This window comes from Cyprinus carpio, chromosome A3 (assembly GCF_018340385.1).
Source record: "Cyprinus carpio isolate SPL01 chromosome A3, ASM1834038v1, whole genome shotgun sequence".
Taxonomy (NCBI): Eukaryota; Metazoa; Chordata; class Actinopteri; order Cypriniformes; family Cyprinidae; genus Cyprinus; species Cyprinus carpio.
In genome coordinates this window covers 32,006,956-32,034,259 of record NC_056574.1, presented here as the reverse complement: position 1 = coordinate 32,034,259, position 27,304 = coordinate 32,006,956, and the positions used below count along the sequence as shown (strand labels likewise).

Genomic DNA, 27,304 nt, shown 5'->3' with positions numbered 1-27,304 from the left:
TTTGGATTAAAGTAATAAAATACGGTAATGTGAAATGGTGTTTAAAACAAAGAGACATATGTGGATAAGGTGATTTAAATAATATGCTTAAAGTGCAAACAAGTGTCACACCCCCCAAAAAAAGTGATGTCTGTTATTCAGGCAAGTGGAATCAAAAATAAATACACAAAAGTCACATTTGGTTGGATGGGCACAGGACACAGAAACAGGAAGGGCATAAGAACAGCAAACTGGGATGTGCAGTCAAGTATGATGAAGGTGGTAGTGAAGATGATGATTTTGGGTGGGCACTATGTCTAGCAGCCCACAACATTCCCGTTCACCTGACTCTGAGTCCGGCTGGGCATTGGACTGCGAGGTCCCACGCGCTGGGCCTCTGTAGAGTTCCCTCTCACAGATAGGTGCTCCCATCCGCCCTGTTTTAGTGTATTAGTTGAAGAAATAATGCTTAAAGAGTAAAAACCTGAATTTAAAATACTGTACTGCAATGATCCTCTGTTTTAAAATTGGAGGCTAGGTCAATTTCTTTAATTGTTTGGATGACAATCAAATTAATTAGCTTTCTAAACTTTTTTTTTTTTCGGAGGATGGCACAATTCAGCATTAGACAATGTGGAAAGACTCACCCCAATGCCAAAGTCCCAGCTCAGGCCTTTGGGCTGCATGGGCTTCACTCCCAGTCTGTGGCACACAGTTCCTGAGCTCTCTGATGGATAACCTGGCACTTTATCAGCTATTATCCAAACCTGGACATATAAAACATTACAACCGCTTTTTAAGAACCATCAAAGCAATAAAACATTATGTAAAACATGATGGGTAGTTGGATGGGGTGTATCTGGGCATGATGGGGTCTAGTAAACCTCACGAAGAAAGTCCCAATGAAAGTGGGTAAAGGAAATGTTAATGTTATAACAAAAATGCAGAATAAATTAATAGTGAAAAGAGGAAACAATAGCTTCCAGCATACGGAGCTGTGCAGCATGTACAAGGACAACAACAAAGGGCCTAAAATTAAGCCTTGTGGTACACCATAATTTTGTTAGGTCAGATATCGTTTCATTTACACAGTCTAGAAGAAAAAAAACAACAACCCCTGGCTGCATAATATCATCATAAGCAATTTTAACACAACTTTTATGTTACACATTTGTAATTATGAAATTGGAATTTACTACATTTAAATAATATTAGTCTTTAATGTAACACTAAGAAATAAACTTATACAGATAAAATGGTTTAATTTTCATTTTATAACACAATAAAAGCATGACAAAAGATTATTAAAACAATGAGTTGAAATACACTAAATTTCAAAACTAATTTTACACCACAAAGTATAAAGTGCTAAAGTGGTTTTCAGCAATTTTTTATATTTTTAAAATTTGAAGTACACTGCCTGTGCACATTAAGCAGACTTTTTCACAAGGGTTGACCTACTTTATAAATGTACAGTAAGGGATAGTTAGTCAAAAGCCTTGGAATGTGTTAACTAACTGAAATTGAGAACTCCACAATATTGTGGTATAACACTTCGCAAACCTTTTTATTCAACCAAGTCTTTTAAAATATCTAAAGATGTCAAACCAATCTTTTTTTCTCTCTCTCTGAATGTCTAAAAAAAATGCATTAGTGTCCTTAACAGGAAGTAAAAGGTTTCAAACCTGGTCCAGTGGTCCAACAGACACCTTACACACATTACTGGAGATGAGTTCCCACGCAGAACCCTGAGGATAGCTGGGTGTCAAACCCTGTCTGTACCACAGATTGCCTGCAACACATACATACACACACACACACACACAAACACACACACACACACACACACCTCAGACTTGATTGGAGAGAGATCTGCTTTCCATGTGCCACAATGTTCTCAATGACATATTGATAACTGCATACTTGTTTACTGCATAGTGCCTACTGTACTACATACTACTATATACAGCTTACATACAGCTTGATTAAAATAAATGAAAAAGAAGTGAGTGGGAACGGCTGTCTCACTGTTTTCATCCACAGCATAAACGGAGGTCCTGCCCACAGACACCTGTTTGAGCGTCTGCTTCGGGGGAGATGGTATGTGATACCAGCACTCACCTGAAAAAACAAAAATCATAGATAGATTTTTTTATAGTCACAGAACTTTACCCTTAAAAATCACTTCATCAAAGTGTAAAAAGTCCTTAAATTTGAAAACCAGAACCAGCTGTATTTTACGTATTGCAGCACACTTGGTCAAATGGTCAGACTTTCCATCAGGATGACTGTGTGGTCTCACCAGCTGGATTGTGGGCAGACACAGAGCCCCGGTAGAAGACTGCACCGTCCCTGGCGATGGCCCACACCTGGTGGCCTCCTCCTATGCAAATGGACTTGAAGGGCTGGTCTGTGCCCACATGGAGCCAGGAGTTACCCTGTGGTTTCACAGAGCTAGAGGTTAGAGCACATCCCACAGACCCTGCGCACCAACTCAATATGAGAACACAGACGAGAGAAGAGCTGGGCAGAGAACAACAGCAGAGGAGGGGATTCATGCATAGGAAAATGAAGAAAAAAAAAAAAAAAACAATATATCAAAATGAGAGTTCTGTGTCTAAATGCTTTGAAGTCTTCGATATGCAACATAGCAGATATATGCAATGAAAACATACAGCCTTTCTCTTCATATACTCCGTTAAATGCTTTCTGAAATGATAACACCCCTTCCCCTAAATCATACATACTACCTTCTAAAGGTTTCAGCTCAAAAATACAGTAATATTGTGAAATATTATTACAGTTTAAAAGAACTGTTTTCTATTATAATATATTTTAAAATGTCATTTATTCAGTGTCACATGATCCTTCAGAAATCATTCCACTCGTGAAACTGATTATCATCAATGTTGAAAACAGTTGTGTATTTCTTAACATCTGACTTTCAATTTCCACAAAAGTCATGGGTTATTAATATTTTGTCAGTTATGTGTGACTTATTTACAAGGCACACTGATATAACCAGTTTGGGACTTGCACCATTCGAGATGTGGTTTCTCAGTGTCTGTGGTGCTTACTTTGGGCCTGAGGTGGGAAAATATGATTTCCTGAGTTCACCTTTTCAACTGAAATGAAATGAAATAGCCCTGTTTTGTGAGAGTGGGTGTAGGATTGGGACACGGTTTAATGCTCACAGCCGGGTTGTTGGCGGTGACCCCCAGACGGCACAGCACGTCTCCCTTCTCACTGATGGCCCACACAGGAACCTGCTCCGGACTGCACTGGGCCAGACACGGCAGGACGGTGACGTCAGTCAGAGCGATCGGAGGAACCTTCTGACACGGGCCAGAAAGGCTGATCTTACACTTCCTGTGAGAAAGAAACACTCTGATATAGCTTTTCTATACAGAGGGGCCCCTGTGAGAGGATATTTTTTCGCCCCAAGGATTTTGAAACAAGAAATATGTTTTTTACTGAAAAAAAAAAAAACATGTAAATGCATGTATCAAAGAATCAGTGTGTTCAAAAGCTGCAAAACTGTGAACTAACCTATCCCACCGTCTGCGCCGCACAAAGTCCTTCATTGTCTTATAACCATGAAAGGTTCTGTATGAACATATAATATATTAGTTTGATATAGACATGTCTAGATACTGTTCTGTTAATACATTCAAAGTCAACATACACATGGAAATCTGCAGCATACTGCCAGCCATCTTTATCTGTCCCTCCCGGGACACCATAGTCTACTGCCCAATCAGAAACCTGTGAGTGAGATGCAGATATCAGTCCAAATCTCTATAATACTCCAAATGAGAAGACACAAAAGTCCAGAGCACTGTAAATACTACAGTATGCTCAATAAACACGAGCTCATAGTGTGCTGTTGTACCCATGTCCACTGCGGCGAGGGAGGGCTGGTGTTGTCTTTGGTACACTCTCTCAGGCCTGAAGCATCGCTCCACATGTAACGATCTGTGGGAAGACCCCTGAGGACCACAGCAGACACGGAGCGTTTGCCGCAGGATCATTAAACAAGCAGCAGAGCTCAATGAAATGACACTCACTTGTCTGTGTATCCTGTCATTGGGTTCCAGCGCTGGTTCTCATAGATGTACACACTCCTCACATCACTTATTGCTTGGCTAATGTTTTCATTTCCTGAAAATAATGAGATTCAAACACCAGGCAGAAGCAACTAGTTAAAAAAGTTTCTCTTAAATAAAGATTTGATATTCTGATCTAGAATGAAAGCACATTAGATGTGAAAATACAAATGGGTAAATAAGAAAACTCTGGGTCACAGTCACTAACTGTGCATATGCACAAATTTGTGTGTGAATTCTGCGTAAAAATGGTTTCTTAAAAAACAAATTTATTAATTGCATTCAAATTTATTCTAAATGTACAAAAAATGTATGAACATTTGAAACCAAACGTTCATCATAAAGTTTGGGGTTATTTTTCCATTGCATTATTAACAAATTGTATACATCGATATTTAATCTATATATATAAAAATATAAAGAAAAAATTAAAATTGTGTTTTTATATATTTTTATTTAGATTGTGTGAGTGATATGGTGTGAGATAGAGAGAGAGAGAGAGAGAGAGAGAGAGAGAGAAAATGCCTTATTTTAGTATTATTTATATACTATTATAGCATTTTTTAATATTATGTGTGCATAAACACGAGCAAGAAACTTATATACTTTAACATATATAACATAATTATAGTATTATTAATATTATATATATATGTGCATGAAACCGTGCTACTTTTGTATTAATTTAGCATTATAATATTTATTAACATATTAAATTATCTTTTATTTATATATTTTCAGTTTCAATTACATTTTTAGACTTTATTGTTTAAAATATTTCTATGTAGCTTTAACTTATTTTTACTTTAGTTATAGTTTTAGTTAGGGCTGCACGATTGTGACAAAAATCATAATTGTCAATTATTCCCTTGAAATTGTAATTGCGATTATTAATTACGATTATAACAATTTACATCAAATTATGTTTATACCATTTTTTGATGCAACTGCATGCCATATTTTTATATGAAAATAAACAAGTTGAAAACACTAACTGAAAAACTTTTAGTGCTTCTCTACAGTATTAAGCCTTAAATGTCAAATAAACATCGGATTGGTTTCTTCTTTAAATTACAAAAAGTAAAAATATGAATGGTATTATAATGTTATTCTAAAACTAAAATTAAAATAATGGGGAAAACCCTTAAGATAACGTAGAAAGAAAAAAAGAACGCATCTTAAGCACACAGAATAACATAAGTGGACTTTTAACGATTAATTACCACTTGGAATGATTACGTAATTGTGACATCCGTATTTGTAATCACAATTAGAAATTTGATTAAATGTGCAGCCCTAGTTTAAGTCGTTTTAGAACTTTAACTTATTTAATATGAGTAAAGCTGGCAAATTTTTTTTTTATAAAATAAAATAAATGAGTAAAACGATTACGAATCAAATAACGATTTTTAGTAGTTTTAGTATTTTAGTAATGAAAAGCTTTAAATGAAGGATAAAGGAGATGATTTGGGTGCGTTTTATGCATATTGTCAGTAATCGAGTAATACCAGTAATCTGTGCAATTATTAGTGAATGAGACCCAGTGTTATACAGTATTGTGCAGTATATACTGAATATCCCATCCTGCTGCAGAGTTCAACTTAGACCGGCATGAACTACATCCTGGTCCAGGCTGGTTTATGCTGGTTTGGTGCTGGTCTAACTGGTGGACCATGATGCAAAACTTGGTCTTTCTGGTTAAGCGAGAAAGACATGCTGGTGAAGCCTCATGGGAACATCAGCACATCAGCATCCAAATCAGCATATGTTCAACTTGCAGGGTCCAAACTAAGTGTAGGTTAGTGAGAGGGATACGGGTAGCAGCAGGGTGCATGTTTACCCTGAGCTGACGGTCCCCTGCCGCCCCCTGTGTAGACCCAGGCGTTGTGATCGTGAGCGATGCCCCACACCACACCCTGACTGTTAGACTCCACACAGAGCAGATGAGCAGGAACCTGACGCCAGAACCTGAGCCGACAGCAGATACGCACACAGACACGTGACGCATGCCGAGCACAACAACAGAACACAGGCACAAACACACAGAAACCAAATCAAATGCATCAGACAGTTCTGTGGCATGCAAGCTTGACTTTGTGCACAGCTCAACAGTGTGTGACAGATTAGCTCTGTCCCAAACCTAGTGGGCTGCCTATCTGGACAGCATTTTAGGCTTTTTTTTTTTTTATACTGTGCTTCAGAATACAAATAATTTATGAAACATGCTTTAAGAAACTACCCTTCTACTCCTTTTAGGATAACTTCAGATAGGACTAAGCAGTGACCTTTTTTTCAGTTTTCATCTCCACTGTATATAGGTTGGTTCAGTGATGTGACTTTTTATATAGTTATCAGAGGAATACTTAAATAAATTATACTTATAGTTGGTTTATACTGACAAGAACATATAAAGGTTTAAGTATATTTGGCCTGTACTTGTATTTAATTATGAAAAGTATAATTAAGTATTCTAAGGTTATTTACTCTTTTCATAGAGTAGCCTATAAAATACTTTTTCAACACATTTTGGCTTCTTTGAGGCAGTATTTCATGTTTTAATACTATTTTATAGACTTACATAATCAAGTTTATAGTAACAAGTCAGCTTTGTAGTGTAAGAGCTTAGAGGGAATAGTAAATACATAAAACATAATACATAAATCATTGAAATAAATCCACTGGTAGTGTATGTAGGAGTTAACATCAAATTCTACTTACAAAAGTGCAGTTAAAGGGATATTACAAGTATAAAAATTAATACCTAAAGAGAAACTAAGTAGTAAAGTGCAAAAATAACATTTTAAATAGTAAACTTACAAGTATACTTGCAGTATAAAACATCTTAAATATTTTAATATTTAATATATTTTAAATATGTTACATATTAGTAGTTTAACTGAGAGTAAACCTTCAAGTGTACCTTAATAAACTTTCATAAAAGTGGGCTAGAAGTATAAAGCTTGTAAACCAATAGCATATCTATACGTTCACTAATACAGCTGCAATACAAAACAGATGAAAAATAAAGTAGATTTAAAATTATACCTTTATAAATTGAGAGTGGGCCAATTTAGTCCTAAGAGGTATACTTGTTGTACACTTACATGTATACTACTAGTGCATTGATATTATTATGCTACAAAAAGTATACTTGGAAAATATCGTCGAACTTAAGTTTACGCAGAGAAAATACAGAATACAGTTTACTTAAAATGAACTTGAAATATACTTTAAGTATAGTTGTTTAGTTTGATAAAATGCAACATGTACATTGCAGTTTTTATTGTCATACTGTATAGCACACACTGTTTAGTCAAAAAATAGATAAATTGTCCAATTCATCACATGTAGATGATTCATTCATGTAAATAAAACGATTTAAAAAGAAACAATGCACTGATTCAAGTCTTTTTTACAGAAACACCAGTGCAACATTTTATGTACTTGATTAACAGAATATCTGTACTATATTTAATGTAGTTAAATGCTTCTGTTCATCACTGTTTTCGACTCTGTTTTAGATGTATTTAGCGTAAATGTATATGATCAAGTTTAACGTTGCCACCCTAATCAATATTAATTTATTCATAAGCCCTCAAATCAAGAGAAATTACACTGATTATATAGTTATGAATTATATGATCTCTTATAAAAAGGTGCTGCCCTCTTCTATTATTTCAACTAATTATCTACCTTCTCTTAGTAACTTGTAGTACAGCAGCTAACTCTTTATTCAAAAAGTAGCTTGTCTAGTTTCAAAGTAACTGCTAATAATGGCCAAACTGTAACCACAATCACATGTAATCGCAGTGACATGCCAGCTATTTATATTTATTAATAAAATAGTTTAATCTACTTCAAAATGAACTATTATGCTCAACGTTTGTGTGTTTTGGTTTTCATGCTTTTCTAATATTGCTTTGTTAGCTTAGCAGCCTGCTAATGTCTAACTCTATGAAAATCGGGAGCACCTGAGGAGCACCATTTGCTTGGCGCGTGAAGGTGCCGTCTATGTAGACAGCAGACAGTGAAGCAGCTAACTAGGTTCAGAACAGAGTTACAGTGAGAGAAAACGACAGTCAGATGGGACGTTCTTACATGTGGTCGCAGGGTAAGTACTTTGCCGGGGCTTCCAGACTGGGTGACGGCTCATGCACCAGGACGTCACCTTTACACGTCACAGCCCACAGGGCATGTTTAGATGGATGCTTTCCAAGTCCCCTGGATGCACAACACGACTCGTTCAACAGAGACAGCTGCAACGATTACACACAGATAGAAACCACACGTCACTCTCATTCTGCAATGCAATCAAACACACCCTAAACTCGTCAGGGAGATTTATGATCATGAAAATTTGGGGGGAAAATTTGTTTTAGGGGTAAAGTTGTCATGAAAATAATATCACAATGCAATAAATCTTTGTTTTCTATATGCAAATAGTTTATTTTCCCCTTGATTTTAGGCAGAAATGTGTTCTTCATGAGAGAAATTTATACATTTGAATGAAGATTATGTGAATACAGGATCATGCCTTGTAAGCTGTATGTATATATTTTCCAATTCACCTGGCACTAGCTCTAGCCACTAGCCATGTCACATAGAGGTCCTTTTTAAACAGATTGTGTTGTTTGTAAGTGTATTTTACCCAGGTGTTGAAGTCTTGTTGAGAAGGAGTTGCCAGTAAAATGGGGCATCTCTGTTTGGTTCTCTCTGGCGTGTAAACAGCCATAGTGTACAGAGAGTCCCTGAACACGGGCACCAGGGCCGTCACCTCCTTTATCACAGCATACACATACTGACAGACACACATCGGGAGAATCATGGAATTATTTACACTAATACATTCTGATAACACTTTACTTGAACAACACATTTTGATCTTGTTTCATTCATTTGTAATGGCATTCATTTAATGGGTTCATAAGCTGTTTTGCTCCTAAACTCCTCTTTTAATAATGTAGTGAACGTGTCTGTTGACTGTATGTACACTTGTAGTGTACTTCAAATCTTGAAAGTGTATTTTTAAAAACTGTACTTGTAGATAATATAATAATAAAAATAAAAGGATGCTTCAGTGCACTATCAGAGAGACTCTTTCATGAATGTTACTCACACTTTTACACAAGTAAATGTTTTGCCCTGACCTAGTTTTCCATCCTGTGTTGATTAATTCATTCTGTTCACCTGTGTTCTGTTAATCTACTCATTAGTTCCCTCGTTTAGTTCTTGTATTAGTTCTCCCTGTTCTGTTCAGTCCTTGTCCGGTATTGATGTTGTATTGCTGCGTGTTCCCTTTGCCTTCATGGATTATCATCTTCTTGGAGTCTATTAAACTCTTGTGTAGATGACCCTCGTCTTCGTGTGCCTTTCCTCTATACGCTGTGTGACAGAATAACCAGACCAAAACAAATAATGGAGTGGGCAGCGAAGTTCACTGGCATGGCTCAGGAGAGTCATGATATTTTTTCATTTACTTTTTGTTTTTCTCGTCTCGCAGTCACCTGCCCGTTTGATGACGAGACACTAAAATCTCTTTTCTGGATCGTGGCAAATTACCATCACCACACTGACCTCACAGACACCATGGTACTGAACTGGAGGGAGGCTATCATCCGGTGTCTGGAGAGCGTCCATCCCAGATCCAGAACACAGCGTGACCTAGAACCCAGCCAAACACCACCCCGCTGCACGGAGCAACAGCCAGAGCCCACCGCAGACTGAGAGCCAAAGCCCACAGCGACCGACGAGTCATCGCCTGAGAGAGCGACATAGCTGAGGATCGCCCTGGAGCCAGAGCCTCATCAAACGACTGACCAGGTGCGTGAGCCGGCAACAATGCCCACCACGGAGGATTATACAGTGTATAGTGAGGCGGAGGACACCCGTGCCACCGCTGAGGGTGAGCTGCAGCTGGACTCAGGATTTAATAGACTTTTATTCCGACATACCACCTCTCCTGTCTTCTGAACTCTCTGCCTGTCCCGATATGACCAAGGAGGGTGTTTATGAACTGTTCATCTGCCCTAAACTGCCTGTCTGCCCTGAACTGAATCTGTCTGTTCCGTCTCGACCATGGAGGTCATTCCACTGTCCCTAGCACTAACAGTGCTGGGAGTAGCTATCTGTCTGTCTGGCAATGCACACCATCCCTGAACTCTCGTTCTGCTCAAAATTCCCACCCACCCTCCCTTCAGCTTCACCAGTCTTCACCATCGCGTCCGCTGTCTCCTGTCAGCCCCTCTGCTCACCCTCAGCCCACTATCAGTGATGTGGGTTTGCCGCGGGTCTCCCCAGTTTCCATCGGCGTTGTGGCTGGAAGACCCCCTGTCTCCGTGTATAGCTTGTGTGTGCCTCCAGCTTCTTTGTCCCGTAGTCTGAGTGGGTCCGTCATGGCTCCTAGCTCCCTCCTCTCCGCCTTGGCCCGTCAGTCCACCAGCTCCTCCGGACTCCCTCGTTCTGCCGGGTCAGCCTTGGTCAGTCGTCAACCCGTCATCACCTCAGGACTCCATTCCTCTGGCTGTGCCTCGTCGATCTGTCCCACCGGCTCCGTTGGGCTCCTCCCTTCCTCCAGCTCCACCTCGGTCCTCTGCCGCTCCTGCTTCACTCTGGCCTTCCGAATCCCTGCCTACGCCTCTGTCGCCTGAGTCATCTGCTCCGCCTTGGCCCTCCGGATCCTCCCCGTCGCCCTGGCTCGTCGGCTCTCCGTCTCCACCCCGGGCTCCTCTCCCACCTGCTTCGACCCTGTCGGTTGGCCCCGTGGAGTCGTCAGCCATTCCTCCACCATGGCTCTTCCATCCATCGGCTCCACTGTGGGCCATCATGTTGGCTGCTTTCTCCTTCTGTCGGCTCCACCGTGGGTTGATGTACTTCTTGTCTCCATCCTGGCTCCTCCCTCCGTCTGATCCTCCCTGGCTCCTTCCTCCTGCGTTACCATCCTTGTTATACGCCTGCCACTCTTCCTGCCCTTCATCACTGCTTCGCCTTCTTTCCAAACCCCCTCCCTCCATCCTTTGTTAGTCCTTTTTACAGTGCGAGGTCACGCCTTCCGGGAGGGGGGAGTACTGGCAAGTTATGTACTTCTTTTGTTGTGTTTTCATTTAGTTTTTGCCTCATGACCTTTTTGATTTTGACCTTGTTTCTGTCTCTCCTTTGATTATTTAATTGTTCACCTGTGTTTGATTAGTTATCATCTTCACCTGTCTGTCCTTCGTTATCTCACCCTACTTAAGTTTCCCTTTCAGTTCAGTTAGCTACCGGTTATTAGCTGTGTATGCGGTTTGTGTTACCCTTTGTTTTGTATGAATCTTCATCATCTTGGATTACTATTAAATGTTACTGGGATTACCTTCATCTTCATGCGCCTCCCTTCACAAGAGCTAGACAGTAATATTGTGTTAAGTGAATAAATGAAATAAATATTCATTATGAATGCTTAATTACTTGATGATTATACCACAAATGCCGTATTTAATGTTTTTTTTTATCAATATGTTTTTCATCTACAGTTTTTCCCTTTTTCATTTAAGATTTTTTTTTTTTTTTTTTTTTTTTTACAGTCTATAATATTTTGTAAAGAAAAAAAATGACTTGATTTCATTATTTGGTTTTGATTTTTTTATATATATATATATTAAACTTAAGTAATTAAACTTAATGAAAATTTTTATTTTACATTTATTTAGTACATTTTAAATCTTCTGTTGCGCTTTAAAGAAGTACACTTATTTTGATGTGTTGACCAACATACTAAAGCACATGTAAATTACTTGATTATAATTTTACTGTTGTTTTACTGTTGTGTGTTACTTTTTACTACATTTAAAGTTTATATATTTTAAATGTATTAAATTGCTACAAACTATAATACATTTATTTAATTGCAATTAGAATGCAATTAAAAAAATTACATTTATTTTGCACTGCAGTATATTCTTTAAAAGTGTATTATTTCCAAATTAAGTAGTCTTTGTGCTATTATGCTAAAGTACAATTTTTTTTTTTCACAGAGGCACTCTGCTGATGGTGTTTTACCTTCTTCTCCTGGTCGTGTGTGTAGTAGAGGTAAAGGATGTCTCCTGTCTGAGCTCCGGCACCGGTGACCTGCTCCAGCATCACATCGACATCCTGCCACTGATGCGGCGGCCAGTCCCTCCACCAGCACATACAACCTCTTGTCACACGCACAGACTGAGACACACACACACATTTGTCAGTGTTTGAGATGTCCCATTGACTGTTACTCTCATGTGATGCACAAAGGCCTGCTGACAGTGCAGCTACCTTCTCTATGGAGGCGTCTCTCTCTTGTTGGGCTCTTTCTGTCTGAGTGTCTGTGTCTAGAGTACTGAGGGCAGGTGTGATGGATGGAGAGAGCGGCCCGGGATCTGACAGAATCAGAGAGAAAATAGAATATTTCCTTTATAACAGCATACAGAAAATGTAGAATTTGTTTTACACCACCAACCTCCCTGTTCTGACATAACTGAAGGAGTAACATCTTACACAACCATTCAAAAGTTTGGGGTCAAAAAAAATGTTGAAAGAAGTCTCTAATTTATTCAGTCAAAAAAAAAAAAAAAAATACAGTAACTGTTACAATTTAAAATAAGTGTTTTCGATTGTAATATATTTTAAAATGTCATTTATTCCTGTGATGCAAAGCTAAAATTTTTAGCATCATTACTCCAGTCTTCAGTGTCACATGATCCTTCAGAAATCTTTCTGATATGCTGATTGGCTGCTCAAGAAACATTTCTGATTATCATCAATGTTGAAGACTTTTATACTGCTTAATTCTTTTGTGGAATTATTATTATTTGATAAATAGAAAGTTCATAAGAACACCATTTATTTTAAATAGAAATATTTTTAAAAAATGTATAAATCTTTACACTTTTAATCTATTTAATGTATCATTGAATCCTTGTATAAGTATTAATGTCTTAAAAAAAAGTTTTTAAATAATTGCAATAATACTGACAGTAAACAAATGTTATGAAGTAGAGTGATTTTTGCTAGTTAAGGCCATTATTAACCATTGTTTACATGTCATTCAACCCCAAAATATTATGAATATAATTAAGTCATTAAAATCAAAAATTGAAAATCTTCCCATCTGCTGTAGCTTATAAATCTATGTCATGTTCATTTTAAAATGTGGAATATAATCATTTATTAGACATATTGAAACTAAAGCTGTATAGCATCATCAACATTAAACCTAGTATGACGTTTTGATGCTCCATTCTTGAATTTATTCCACTGTGAAATTAAATTTAGTCCATTAGTTGTATTAACTACTTTTATGATAAACATTTCGACTTGAAGCCTTTATATATAATGCACCATAGAAGTATTTTAATGCATTAATTATGTCTTTTAAATTAGATTTATTTAGTTTTTTGGCCTAAACTGGTACTGCAATCACTATAAAAATACTGTAGAGCGTTGTATCCCCTCCCCCTACCCCCTGACTCGAGGTTGCCAGATGACGAACAGACGTACACAGTAAGTTATTATGTTTATGCTTCATGAGAGATATTTTGATAAGTAATTATGTATTTAAAAAATGTACTAATTGTCATTAGTTAAATATTATCGTAAAGATTTATGCTCGTATGTGACAGTATAATCGTAAAGATTTATGCTCGTATGTGACAGTATAATCGTAAAGATTTATGCTCGTACGTGACAGTATTATCGTAAAGATTTATGCTCGTATGTGACAGTATAATCGTAAAGATTTATGCTCGTACGTGACAGTATAATCGTAAAGATGTATGCTCGTACGTGACAGTATAATCGTAAAGATTTATGCTCGTACGTGACAGTATAATCGTAAAGATGTATGCTTGTATGTGACAGTATAATCGTAAAGATTTATGCTCGTACGTGACAGTATAATCGTAAAGATTTATGCTCGTACGTGACAGACAGAACGGTAACTGTTAGTCTAGGCTACTGTCTCAATTACGTTTCAAATTGCCATAATGAGCGTGCTAATGTTGTTTTCCTCAGCGTCTCAGCATAATGACAGAGAAACGGGCTCCTGTGATGCATTGCTAATGTTAGCATACGTCCATGTGAGCTAACGTTATGTTACTTTGCACAAACATAAATGACTTTGTTCGACTGTCATGAATATATGAAATTTTGATTGACATCAAGTACAAGTTAGCCAAGCATAGATGAATCTTACCTGTCCAGGAGAAAATTAGCAACGTTGGCGTCTGTGTTCAAATTCTTCTCTGTTTTCAGCCGTCTCCATCTTTCAAAAGCATCTCCAATACAAAATCTGGTTTTATTTCGGACTTTGTCACGACGAATTTCTGAATTATAACGAGGTATTTTTGATTTAGTAACATTAGACATTTTTATCCGACTGGAGTTAGGGCAGGTTACAGCAAAGCTGGCAACACGGATCCCGAAACACTACTGACTTCGTGATTGGTAGATAGGTGGAGGGAGGCGCGTCAGGCCAAAACACAAAATGACAACATCAACATCAGTTGAGGGCTGCAAGTCCACTTTTTAAATGACAATATCCTGGCCGGACTACTGTTGTCAGTGATATAAGTATTTGAAAAGAACATGATTTCTTCATGTCTAGTGACACATCAGAGCCATTTTATGATAAATTGAAATAGATTTCTTACATACAGCTCCTTTAATGCACCTTATAATGCATACTATGCTCTTATGAATAATTGTAACCACTTGTCTATTAATTGTTACAGTCCAAATATCATAATGCATTTTAACTTTGGTTACAATTATTTGTGAAATTATATATTGTATTAGAATGTACATTATGAATACTTTTTCTAATGCATTACACATAAGTGCTTCAAGTAAGTTCCTTCAGTGATAGAAAGAAAATGATTCAGGATTGGAATGACATGAGGGTGAGTAAATGATGAACTGTGTGCACCTGAGATGTTAAACCAGTCGAGATGTGAGCTGGAATCGATGTCAAATCCTCCACCGGTGACCCAGGCCCATGGCGGCAGCTCCTCCTGCGCTACTGTGTTCTGCAGCAGCTCAATGGGGTATGTGGCCACTGAGCTCCGGGCGCTGCTGGGAACCGAGACTTTCATCTCCTTCAGGTCAACATTGCTCCATGGTGTCTCGCTACCATCGGACGGGCTGCTCGGGATCAGGATAGAGGAATCGGACTCTTGGCTCGTCACCTGGTTTTCCTCAGGTACACTGGGGTGAGCCGCAGAGGGCAGGTCGTGTGTTGGAGTGGAGCGATCAGACACCAGCGCAGAGATAAAGCTGTCACTCGTGATCTTGGGGATATGCGGCTTTGGAATGTCTGTGTCATCACACCCCAGAATGGAACCCTGGGAAGGAGCAGTGACCTCACCAGCGAAGACACTGGCATCACTGTGAACACAGACACTGGGAAACACACACACAGAGCCTTTCACAAGACTGACAGGCAAGTCACCATCTGCTGGATGGACATGAAACTGCAACGTGAAATAGATGACATCTTAGGCACTAGCGTTGCCCAACAGCCCCATCAATAAGACTCAAGGGCCCCCTCATCGACAACAAAACGGAAATGTCCTTTTAACCCATATTATTCTGGATATCACTTAGCATTATTATTGCATATATTATTGCATGATTCACAGTGAGAAAAATAACTGAAGCAGTGTAAGAATCTATATATATATGTATATATGTGTGTGTGTGTATGTGTAGTTTTATAGTTTTGATCATATTGATAATTTAGAGGCCTTAGAAACTCAATGTATCAAATATGATGCAGTAGGCTTTTATTGGGTTAAAAAACAAGAGTGTAAAACTGAGACTGACAAGCTGTTTAATGTAAATTAACTGTTTAACTTTGACATCTCTAATATGTCTACTTTAAAATCTTCTTCTAAAATCTCCTTTAAATACTGTTTTATTGGTGTAACAAATCAAAATCTTTCCAAACCCTCTCTGAAACCTATTTAAGTATGCCTTGTCAGGAATCACTGCTCTGTACAGTGTTTTTCAGCTACCTGGAATGATTTGTGCTTTCACCGCCATCGAGCTGAGCTGACACAGCCACCCATGACCTGCCAGTGACCTCTGTGGCTGTCACGCCATGACGAAAATACACAGTCCGGTCATCACTGCCAACCCCCCATACCTGTGTCACAAACGAACACACATAAAATAAAAATACATTTTATATCGCACCAGCCAGTCTCTCAGTTTTTACCCACCTTCAAGCTGAGACATCAAAACATACGGGCCAAAATAGATAATGTAACTAAACGGGACAAACTTACCCTAGTTCAAGTATTTTCTCACACATCTTCTGAATATTAAAAAACAAAATATCACTAAAAAATAACCTTCTTGTGTTTCGCAGCCTTTATGTTACTAACTTCATCAATTTAATTCATTAAATTAGCACACTGTGGTATGATCCTGAGATTGTAAGAGATAATGTAGAGTCAGCCAGAATGCTGTGAGAGACATGAAACTGGCAGCAGTAACGTGGGAAATCAGGGTTTGAAGAACCAGCAGCAGAAGCTTAATTGGTGCCCTTGGTGAGATGAGAGGTAGTCATAGATAAAAAACACTTTTTGTTCTTCATTTCTACATAAAGTGTGTTAATCTAGTTAAGACTTTGGTTTAGCAAACTTGGGGATATTTAAAGTTGGGGTCAGAATTATTGCCCCCCTTGGTAAATATGATCAAATAAGCCTGTGAAAAGAGAGAGAAAAAAAAAAAACGACATTGTTTATCCTTTTAATCCTTCAAAAGATACGCAAAAATCTGTATGTATATCTTTTAACAACAATTGCCAGTGAACTCGACAGCCAGTGTTCATCATGCACTTTTGTTGTTTATGGAAAAAGTACAGCACTGACATTTTTAAAATAATGCAAATTATTTGCAATCCACACTTTTTCAAGTGTGAAAAGTTTCAAGTGTAAACAGTTTCAAGCGTGAACAGATTTTAAAATGCGCATGTGGGATTATTATTTTTATTTTTACTTGCAAGCAATATATATTGGAATGTAAACTACCATTCAAAAGTTTGGGGTCAGTGAGATTTAAAAAAAAAATTATTACTTATATTCAGCATCAAATGCATTGAATTCATAAAAAGTGACAGTAAAAACATTTATGTTACTGTTCTGAGAGGATTTGACTGGGTGTTTTGCTTTTGGTCATCATCAGTCATTACACAAAAATATATGATCACAGGATTCTTGATTGACCTGTTTTATCACAATCAAGCATTATAGACAGCCATACAATAATAAATCCCCCATATCGACTGCATCATAATGAAGCTGGCATCAGAAAATCAACATGTTATGAGATGATCTTCTTTTTATGTGCTGACATACAGTAGTTATCATAGAGAGGATATTGTTTCTGATTAAGCCAAATTGAGGAACAGGATCAAATATGAGTGTCGCAGCTAAGCTGTACACACAGATACACGGCCTGCGCGGTTAGTAAAGAAATGTGAAGTATGGAATGGTGGAGAGTGGCCAAACTCAAATTAGACACTCCCATATGGCTGTGTGCGGGAGAAAGAACTGGATGTGTATATATATGGCTGGGCTGAGATGGAGGAGGCAGTGGGCAACAGGAAGAGCCAGATGGTCTAAGGGTCCAGTTACAGAGAGAGAAGAGATGCAGAGACAAGGTTTGCATCGCTTGCAAACTCCACACTGAAGTAATCAACACCCGCGGACACCCGACTCCGCCAGACCATACATGCCTGTTCTGATGGGAGGGAGGGGCCTGTGTGAGCTTGTGAAGGTGATTGGACGATGTGTGTTTGTGCGTATAAACAAGGACAGTGAATACAGTCGGCCTGCCGTGCAGGGAGCACATATTGGTCTGAGGATCTAATGATGGTTAATCCTCAAAGATACATGTGAGAACAGAAGTGTTATTAGACCTGTCTGCCCACCACCCTACAGCAGATGGGTGTACCCCAAGGACAAGTACTGGGACACCTAGAGTTGTCCACACAGGGAAAAAATTATTATTTCACAAGATGAAATTATTCAGATTGGTACATCACTTGTTAGTGGAGTTTGCTAAGGCAAAGATCACTATATTTGCTCGTACTTATGGTAAATGATTTGAACAAACCACAAAATCTAGGTAATAAACTTAACTCATCCTGCATTTTTTGGGCTACAGACATAAATGATACCTCAAATCTTGCAGCTTGCTGGTGGTGCTACCTAGTGGAAAATAAAACACTTACTTTGAAGGACCTGAGACATATCTAGAGACCAGAATATCATATTTGGCAAATTTGGACATACTTGGGACAGTAAGCAAGCAACTTAGCAACCTTCTAGAACACCTTAGAAACCTCTAAGTAATAAACTAACAACTCCCTGTAAACCACCTACAAAAGCTTTACATTTTTCTTTTATTTTAGGTTTTGTAAATAAGAAGTTATTTATTCTGACAGGACGGTAGTAATGACAGGAATCAAAGTGGGACAGAGGTCCATGAGCCGGGATTTGAACTCGGGACACCTGTAGCGCAATGGCTGCAAGCTGCCCACAAGGCTATTGGCACTGACCGATTCATTACATTTAATACTACTTTGTCTTGCTTTAAGGAAGTACACACTATGTTGTGCTGACTAACATACTAAAGCACATGCAAAGTACTTGATTATAATTTAAACTGTGGTGTGTTATTTGATACTACATGTAACATGTTATAAATGTATTAAATGGCAACTTCATCATTACAAATGTGCAATTACATATATATTAAAATAAGTGACAAGTTTTAATACAAGTGACAAGTGTATTTTATTTTAACAATAAATACGTTTCAGTACATTCAGCAGTACACTTTAACCATATTTCAAAGAGAATAGAAGTAATTATGAAATTATATTTAAAGTTGTACTTAAGTCCTATTTGAGTGGGTCACAAAGCACCATACAGTTCAGCTAATTGCATTTAATATTAATTTAAACTACAGCACATTTTCATTAAATGCAGTTAACATGTAATTAAGTGTCCAAAAACATGTACAGGTGCATCTCAATAAATTAGAATGTTGTGGAAAAGTTCATTTATTTCAGTAATTCAACTCAAATTGTGAAACTCGCGTATTAAATAAATCTAGTGCACACAGACTGAAGTAGTTTAAGTCTTTGGTTCTTTTAATTGTGATGATTTTGGCTCACATTTAACAAAAACCCACCAATTCACGATCTCAACAAATTAGAATACTTCATAAGACCAATAAAAAAAAACATTTTTAGTGAATTGTTTGCCTTCTGGAAAGTATGTTAATTTACTGTACATGTACTCAATACTTGGTAGGGGCTCCTTTTGCTTTAATTACTGCCTCAATTCGGCGTGGCAGGGAGGTGATCAGTTTGTGGCACTGCTGAGGTGGTATGGAAGCCCAGGTATCTTTGACTGTGGCCTTCGGCTCATCTGCATTTTTTGGTCTCTTGTTTCTCATTTTCCTTTTGACAATACCCCATAGATTCTCTCTGGGGTTCAGGTCTGGTGAGTTTGATGGCCGGTCAAGCACACCGACACCATGGTCATTTAACCAACTTTTGGTGCTTTTGGCAGTGTGGGCAGGTGCCAAATCCTGCTGGAAAATGAAATCAGCATCTTCAAAAAGCTGGTCAGCAGAAGGAAGCATGAAGTGCTCCAAAATTTCTTGGTATATGGGTGCAGTGACTTTGGTTTTCAAAAAACAGAATGGACCAACACCAGCAGATGACATTTTACCCCAAATCATCACAGACTGTGGAAACTTAACACTGGACTTCAAGCAACTTGGGCTATGAGCTTCTCCACCCTTCCTCCAGACTCTAGGACCTTGGTTTCCAAATGAAATACAAAACTTGCTCTCATCTGAAAAGAGGACTTTGGACCATTGGGCAACAGTCCAGTTCTTCTTCTCCTTAGCCCAGGTAAGACGCTTCAGGAGTGGCTTAACAAGAAGAATACGACAACTGTAGCCAAATTCCTTGACACGTCTGTGTGTGGTGGCTCTTGATGCCTTGACCCCAGCCTCAGTCCATTCCTTGTGAAGTTCACTCAAATTCTTGAATCGATTTTGCTTGACAATCCTCATAAGGCTGCGGTTCTCTCGGTTGGTTGTGCATCTTTTTCTTCCACAGTTTTTCTTTCCACTCAACTTTCTGTTAACATGCTTGGATACAGCACTCTGTGAACAGCCAGCTTCTTTAGCAATGAATGTTTGTGGCTTACCCTCCTTGTGAAGGGTGTCAATGATTGTCTTCTTGGCAACTGTCAGATCAGGAGTCTTACCCATGATTGTGTAGCCTAGTGAACCAAACTGAGAGACTATTTTGAAGGCTCAGGAAACCTTTGCAGGTGTTTTGAGTTGATTAGCTGATTAGCATGTCACCATATTCTAATTTGATTAAATGTGAGCCAAACTCATCACAATTAAAAGAACCAACGACTTAAACTACTTCAGTCTGTGTGCACTGAATTTATTTAATACAAGAGTTTCACAATTTGAGTTGCATTACTGAAATAAATTAACTTTTCCACGACATTCTAATTTGTATATTCCTGTATATTCCTACTATTAACTTATTAACTTATTAACTCCTATTAACTTTTCTTTTATATAAGACATTTTAAAACTATGCTAAATTGTACTTATTTTTCACAAATGCAATTATGTTATTCAGATAATGTTAAACTATAGAATAAAATTTGCATCTCACTGAGCCTTAAAACTGTCTAAAGCGGTGGTTCTCAACCCGTTTTTTAAGGCCCCCCCACTGTCAAAGACAAAATTCTAAGGCCCTCTCCTACATAATGTCAATATTGTAATTAAGTTATGTAATGTAATTGCTTCAAGATTTAAAATCATTTTGTGGCCCCCTAGAATTTTCTTGTAAAGTGAGTGTGTGTATGTTTGTATTGTTAGAACAGCAGTATATGATACCTCACTGATCTCACCTGGTCACTGGGCCCCACGCTGAGCATCAACATCTCTCCACCAATACTGATCCAGCCTGACCCAGTGGGATTGTGGGAATTCACACCCCTCCTGAACCAGACCTATCACAAACATGGTTTACTGCATTGTCCAATCTATACACTTTGTACTGCCTTCATTAAAAAAAGAAAAAGAAAAGAAACTAAACTTTTCACACAACAACAAACATTTCAGTAGTATGCTACACTGTCACATGACATGGTACCGAGTTATCATCTGGATCATTTTGGCTTCCATTAATATTACTATCAATTAATTCAGCATACTAGATCAGGGGTGTCCATCCTGCTCCTAAAGGGCCAACATCCCGCAGAGTGTAGCTCCAGCCAGCTCCAACACACTTGTCTGGAAGTTTCTAGAAGATCCTGAATAGGGCTGGAGCTGAACTCTGCAGGACATTGACCCTACAGGAACATCTATAGGTACTTGATGAAAATGGAAGGAAAAGTTGCACTCTGCATTGCAATTACTCTAATGGTAGGAAAATAATTGAATTTATGCATGATTAGATATGTTTGTTTCTTTTAGCAGTTCTTTATATTAATTGCACTGCATGCTTGTGCAAAACTCATAGCAGAATATAAATGTCAAGTAAAAGCATTGTACAAAGCATTTATAGAATAAATATGGTCTTACTCTGTTGTCTTTAGTAACGGCCCAAACGACACTGATCCCCACTGCAACATGAACAGCTCCTTTCTGATTTGGAGGCTGCACTAACTCCCATGATGAGCCTAAAAAAACAAGGAGTTCATTGAGGAGAAAGGTCTTAGTTAATAGTGAATGTGTACTACTTAATCTAAAGTGTTACCATATACTTTAATGTCATTTCTGTTGAAAGCATCCAGTTAGGACACTTGTGTGAACTTGAGGAGAAAAATCACAAAAACACCTGCTGCTGCTTCAAAGACATTTCAGCAGCAAGCTCCTGCAGCATTTGTATTGACATCCTGTTATTTACTGCAATGACATTCAGAAATTTTTAGTTGTGGTTCAAGTGACCACATGTTCTTTAGGGCCTCTGTATTTTCATACCTCTGTCATGCTATTGACATGACTGTGATCACAGTTTGACCATAAATAGCAGAGATGTGCAAGTCATTCAAAACATGTACTGTATGTCCTGCATGCTATATGTGTGAATTCAAAGGACAGGAATACATCTGTCTGTGTCAGACCTTTAGGGCAGTCTTTACTGATGCCAGTTCTGGCCAGCAGTTGTCCATCCCAGAGAACGACCCAAAGCAGGTCTTTCGGCCCGGCGCTGACCTGCGCCACCTCTCGGGGCACCTGGATGGGTTCCCAACACGTCCCCTCCGGGTTCTGCTGTCTGATGCCTGTGCGGAACCACAGCTGTGTAGAAATACAGACACACCTCAGATCGGTGCACATGATAAAAATGACTAAACATTCAGTGTGTGTTTAAATTAACAACTCGGCTAGGAAATTGTTCACATTCTTGTGAGCAAGTGCTTAATCCACAAGGAGGTGTTGGCTGAGCTCAAAATATAAAGCAGACATCACAGAACAGCAGTGCGCTCTAGTGGTCACAATTTTGAAATGCAACCGTAAGCCAGTGCTGTTACTGTTAAAGGGATACTCCATCCCAAACACCCTCATGTCGTTCCAAACCCATTAAAGCTTTGTTCATCTTCGGAACACAATTTAAGATATTTTGGATGAAAACCGGGAGGCTTGTGACTGTCCCATAGACTGCCAAATAAATAACAGTGTCAAGGTCCAGAAAAGGTATGAAAGTCGTAATTTATAATATTATAAATGCATTTAAAGTCACTTGTAAGGGACATGTGATGCATATATGATGACTTACCATCCCTTGCTGGGACACGGCCCACAGGGAAATGTGCTTTTCAGGGCTGTCACTCATGTCCCAGCCTCCGCAGCTGATGTCAGTGTAGGGCTCAGGAGGAGGTCTGGCTCTGTCTAAAGGCAGCTGCACCAAAAACACACATAATCTGAATGACTCTACATCTGTGGACAATAGCTAATAGGAGTAAAGTATAAAGCAGGGGTGTCATATTCTGCTCCTGGAGGGCCACTGTCCTGCAGAGTTTAGCTAACCATACCTGAACCAACTAACCGAGGACTTCAAGACTACTAGACACTTCCAGGCAGGTGTTTTGGAGCTGAACTCTGCAGGACACGGCTCCCACATTTTCTCGTGATGATACCTTGGCCCACGATCCCAGTGCTTTATATCTCCTGTAGCGAAGCCATCGCCTGCGACGGACACATGAATTCCACTTCTTCTCTTTGGTGAAGGTGGTGGGGAAGTCCACTGCATACTCCCACCCCTGAAAGCACAAGAAACAGCATTACACACAGTCATCCAGACATGATTTCTAAAGTTTTTGTTTTAAGATGATCTCATTGAGATGATCTACCCTTGTGAAAAAAGTACACATTAGCATACTTCAAAGGGACGTACCTAAGTGTGCACTGAATGTTTTGAACACTTATTTGCATGTTATTTACAATGGAAATGTATTATAGTTTAAATTTATATTAAATCCAGTAAGTTGAACTCTAGAGTGAATCACTTAAGTAGGACTTTAGTACATTTTTATATGTAATTTCATAATTACTTTTAATGTCTATTGAAATATTATTCAAGTGAACTGCTGAATGTACTGACAAACACTTATGGTAAACTAAAAAAGATACTTTCTATTGAAACTTGTAATGTCATGTATTTAAATATATCTGTAGCTATTTAGTGAATTTAAACACTTATTATCATTACAGGTAAAGTATAATCAAGTACTTTACATGTGCTTTAGTATGTTATCCCTTACCAAAAAGGATTATACTTCAAGTTTATTTTATTAAGTATACTTAAGTAAAGTTCAAGTATATTTGTAAGTATACTTTATGTAGCAAGTATACAAATATCAGTGTTCTAGTAGTATACTTGTAAGTGTACTGTTTCAGTACTCCTTGGGACTAAATTGGCCCACTTTCTAGTATATAAAAGTATACTTTTAAGTATACTTTAAGTATAACAGTAGCAAACTTTGAGTACACAACCAGTTTGTGACGCAATTATACTAAAAGTGAACTTATAGGTATACTGACAGTTTACTAATTAAATACTTTGTACACTTTGAAGTATACTCTCAGTAAAGTACTAGTTTAGTAGTTTTATACTGCAATTATATTCATAAGTTTTCTTTAAGTGAACTTTACATCATACTTTAAGTACACTACTACAGTATGTCCGTATTTAGGTTTTAATTTGTATATATTTTGTTATATGAATATCTGAACATACAAAACATCCAAAGAAAGAACAGGATATCTGCTTGTAAACAAAAACATTTTATTCTAGCTTCATGCATTCTTTTTTTAACACTTTAATGTGGGTAAGTTTAATAAAAAATAAAGAAATAACATTTTGAACAAAAAGCTAAAAAAAGACTATGAATTGGATTCAGAATGATAATCAAAACGTAGATGGCGTCGATCAACACCCCAAAGCTTGACTGTAATTATTACCTCTTCATCGGTCGACATTTTATTCCATAACGTTACAGTTTTGATGCTGTTTCATGTCAGATGATCTTGTTACATGTGTTAGTACCTGCTGTTTTTTCTTCTTCTTCACTTGTGTTTTTTTGGAAATTCTGTACAGAAGATGTGTACTAGCACCCTCTACTGTATAACACTGAAAACACAGATTCTAGGAGCACAAGTATAGCTCAGATATATTAGTCAAGTATACTTAAATGTCATTTTGAGTATATTTCTGAGGAGTACATAAAGCCCATTTCTGAGAAGTACATAAAAAGTAAACTAAAAGCATACTTTCCTATTTTTAGTTTAAAAGAAGTATACTAATAGCACACTTGAATAAACTTCTTTTTCATAAGGGTAGTCAGCACATCAAACTAAGTGTACTTCTTTAAAGCATGACAAAAATGATTAAAGTGTACTTTAAAGTAAAACTTTTAATTTGGCATTATTACAGCACACTTTTTAAAAGCATACTTACGTGTGTCAAGAAAGTGTCTCTAGTAGCCTTTTATTTCATTCATACATTATAATATTGATTATTTTAAATACACTTGTAAGATGTGAAGTACACTACAAGTGCACATTCAATGCAATTAAGCACACTTCTTTTCCCCAAGGGTAGGATAAGGAATGTGTAGGGTTTATGGATTAAGTGTATAATAGGTTAGGTTTGGATGGGTTGAGTTTAGTTCAGTTTAGTATGGCTTGTGTTTTAAGAGAACTTGGACTGTGTCACTCACTCACCACTGTCTCACTGGATTCTCTCCCACAGCTTTCATCATCCACGTACCAGTCGCCCTCCCACTCCCAGTTAGCAGACGGCAACACAAAGCTGTGAAGAGGTTGTGGGTTCAAGCCCCACTCATCCGTCCACTGCCAGCGGTCTGTCGGGAGGAGTGTGTCTGTGTAACCATCAACTGGGTTCCATCTCTGTAAACCAGACAGACAGAAATCGTTTGCAACATTTCAATCCTTACGGTTATTATCAATATCCTACTTCTTGGTGTATTCAGATTAATATTTTTATATACACTGTCTGCTTGCCTTAAGTTTAAAATAATAATAATATATAGACTACCCTTCAAAAGCTTGGGGGTATGATTTAAATAAATTAAATAAATTAAATAATGAATACTATTATTCAGCAAGGATGCATTAAATCAGTCAATCTATAGACATCTATAATGTTACAAAAGAATTCCATTTCAAATAAATGCTGTTCTTTGGAACGTTCTGTTCTATTTATATTCTATTCTATTGCACATGCTTTGCCAATACACAGGTGCAGTATCTTATCATGCAAATAAATCACGATTTAATAGAAAATTTGCTCGAGAGAAAATGTTTCCTACACACCTGGTTTTCATAGGTCTCTTCCTGGTGGCGTATAGGCGGTTGGCTGGGATACACATGGAGATAAACATGCTGGTCGCAGCCGATGCCCCAGCAGCACTGCTGAGAGCCAGTCACGCGCTTCAGCTCCAGCAGCAGATCGGCGGCGCGCCTCCAGCGCCCTCTCGCGGCCGACAGACTGAACACCCGCCCGTACACATCCAGCGCCCACAGCGGCGACCCGGCCATCATGGGCCCTCGAGGACGCTACAGCATCAACAACAGCAGTATTTTATTTAATACACACTTACGTGATAAAACAGCTTTCAATATATTAATAGAAACAGCTCTTCGTTGCGTATAAAACCACAAGTATTCACGTCCACACAAAGTTCATTATTCAAATTAAACTGTATATCACAGTTTTCTCATTTCATTCGATTCATATATAGATAAATTGTGATGATTTGCAATAATCGGTACGTTATTATATATTAAATGACAATACAGAGATTATATGTGAAGTAAGAGATACAGGTAACTGGAGAGCCTGTCAGTAACCGACATGACGGAGTTAAATTCCGACACTCAAATTCTGTTCACAAGCGCTGCAGGCAGACTCGTAAACGTACCTACTATGCAGTCTAATGATTGTGAAGGGAGTCTTCATATATTCCGTGCATTACAAACACCGGCCAACCGTTTGTTTTTATTCCCAGCATTATTCTAAGGGCTCAGAGACTCGAAGCAGGAAGTTAACGGTATTTTCTCTCTGATTGGTCAGCGCTCACGGAAACGTCGAGAGCTAAGCCTCTGATTGGACAGAGCGTGCGCGCACGTATGTTTTTCCGTTGGGCAGAGCTCTCACACGCGCACGTTTACTTGATCAATTATTAAGTCTTTACTTTCTCAATAATTAAAACTCAAGAGGAATGTAATGAATATATAGACGATGAATATACAAATGACTGCATTTCATTTTTGTTTTTTTTATTAATATTTAGAGAACAAAGAAAAGTAAAAAGAAAGAAAAACTTCTTTCTGTCAGTGTATCTCTGAATTAAGTATAATCCTTTATTTCTTTCTTTCTTTCTTTGTTAAAATGACTCGTGTTTTAACAAATGCTATGCGTTTTATCTTTAACACACAGAACGAATATTCAAGGGTATGTAAACTTTTGCACGGGGTCATTTTTTTTATAAATTCAGTTATTATTTTGACTTGTGGGGTATATATATAAACATCCGTTATGTGAAATAGCTTATTCAAGACGGTACTTAATAAAAAATAACACGTAATTTTCATGATCCCTCTTATTTTGTTAACATTATGAACATTTTGCATAT

At 38.0% G+C, this 27,304-nt stretch overlaps 1 protein-coding gene across 1 annotated transcript; it reads right to left on the bottom strand.

Annotated features, from left to right (window-relative positions):
• Window positions 1–95: 95 nt before the first annotated feature.
• On the bottom strand, window positions 96–26,746 carry LOC109097016 (tectonin beta-propeller repeat-containing protein 1-like). Its single transcript, XM_042730408.1, has 25 exons — window positions 26,591–26,746; window positions 25,983–26,225; window positions 25,371–25,556; window positions 23,285–23,407; window positions 22,924–23,046; window positions 22,271–22,445; window positions 21,729–21,826; window positions 21,053–21,154; window positions 16,106–16,236; window positions 15,019–15,491; window positions 12,369–12,472; window positions 12,120–12,275; window positions 8,734–8,883; window positions 8,184–8,341; window positions 5,926–6,053; window positions 4,047–4,140; window positions 3,872–3,968; window positions 3,665–3,744; window positions 3,529–3,585; window positions 3,174–3,348; window positions 2,282–2,417; window positions 2,008–2,100; window positions 1,665–1,771; window positions 627–746; window positions 96–416 (listed from the first exon to the last, which is right to left on the bottom strand). The coding sequence occupies exons 2-25, from the start codon at window positions 26,208–26,210 to the stop codon at window positions 297–299; spliced, it is 3,414 nt and encodes a 1,137-aa protein (XP_042586342.1). The 5' UTR covers window positions 26,211–26,225; window positions 26,591–26,746; the 3' UTR covers window positions 96–296.
• Between the last annotated feature and the right edge of the window lie 558 nt (window positions 26,747–27,304).

Excerpts from the sequence above, each read along its gene's own strand:
- LOC109097016 (XM_042730408.1), bottom strand. The coding sequence starts at position 26,210 with ATGATGGCCGGGTCGCCGCTGTGGGCGCTGGATGTGTACGGGCGGGTG. Across the intron at positions 4,141-5,925 it reads CAGGGGACCGTCAGCTCAGG|GAAATGAAAACATTAGCCAA; the intron begins GTAAACATGCAC and ends CATTATTTTCAG. Across the intron at positions 3,349-3,528 it reads CGGCGCAGACGGTGGGATAG|GAAGTGTAAGATCAGCCTTT; the intron begins GTTAGTTCACAG and ends TCTTTCTCACAG.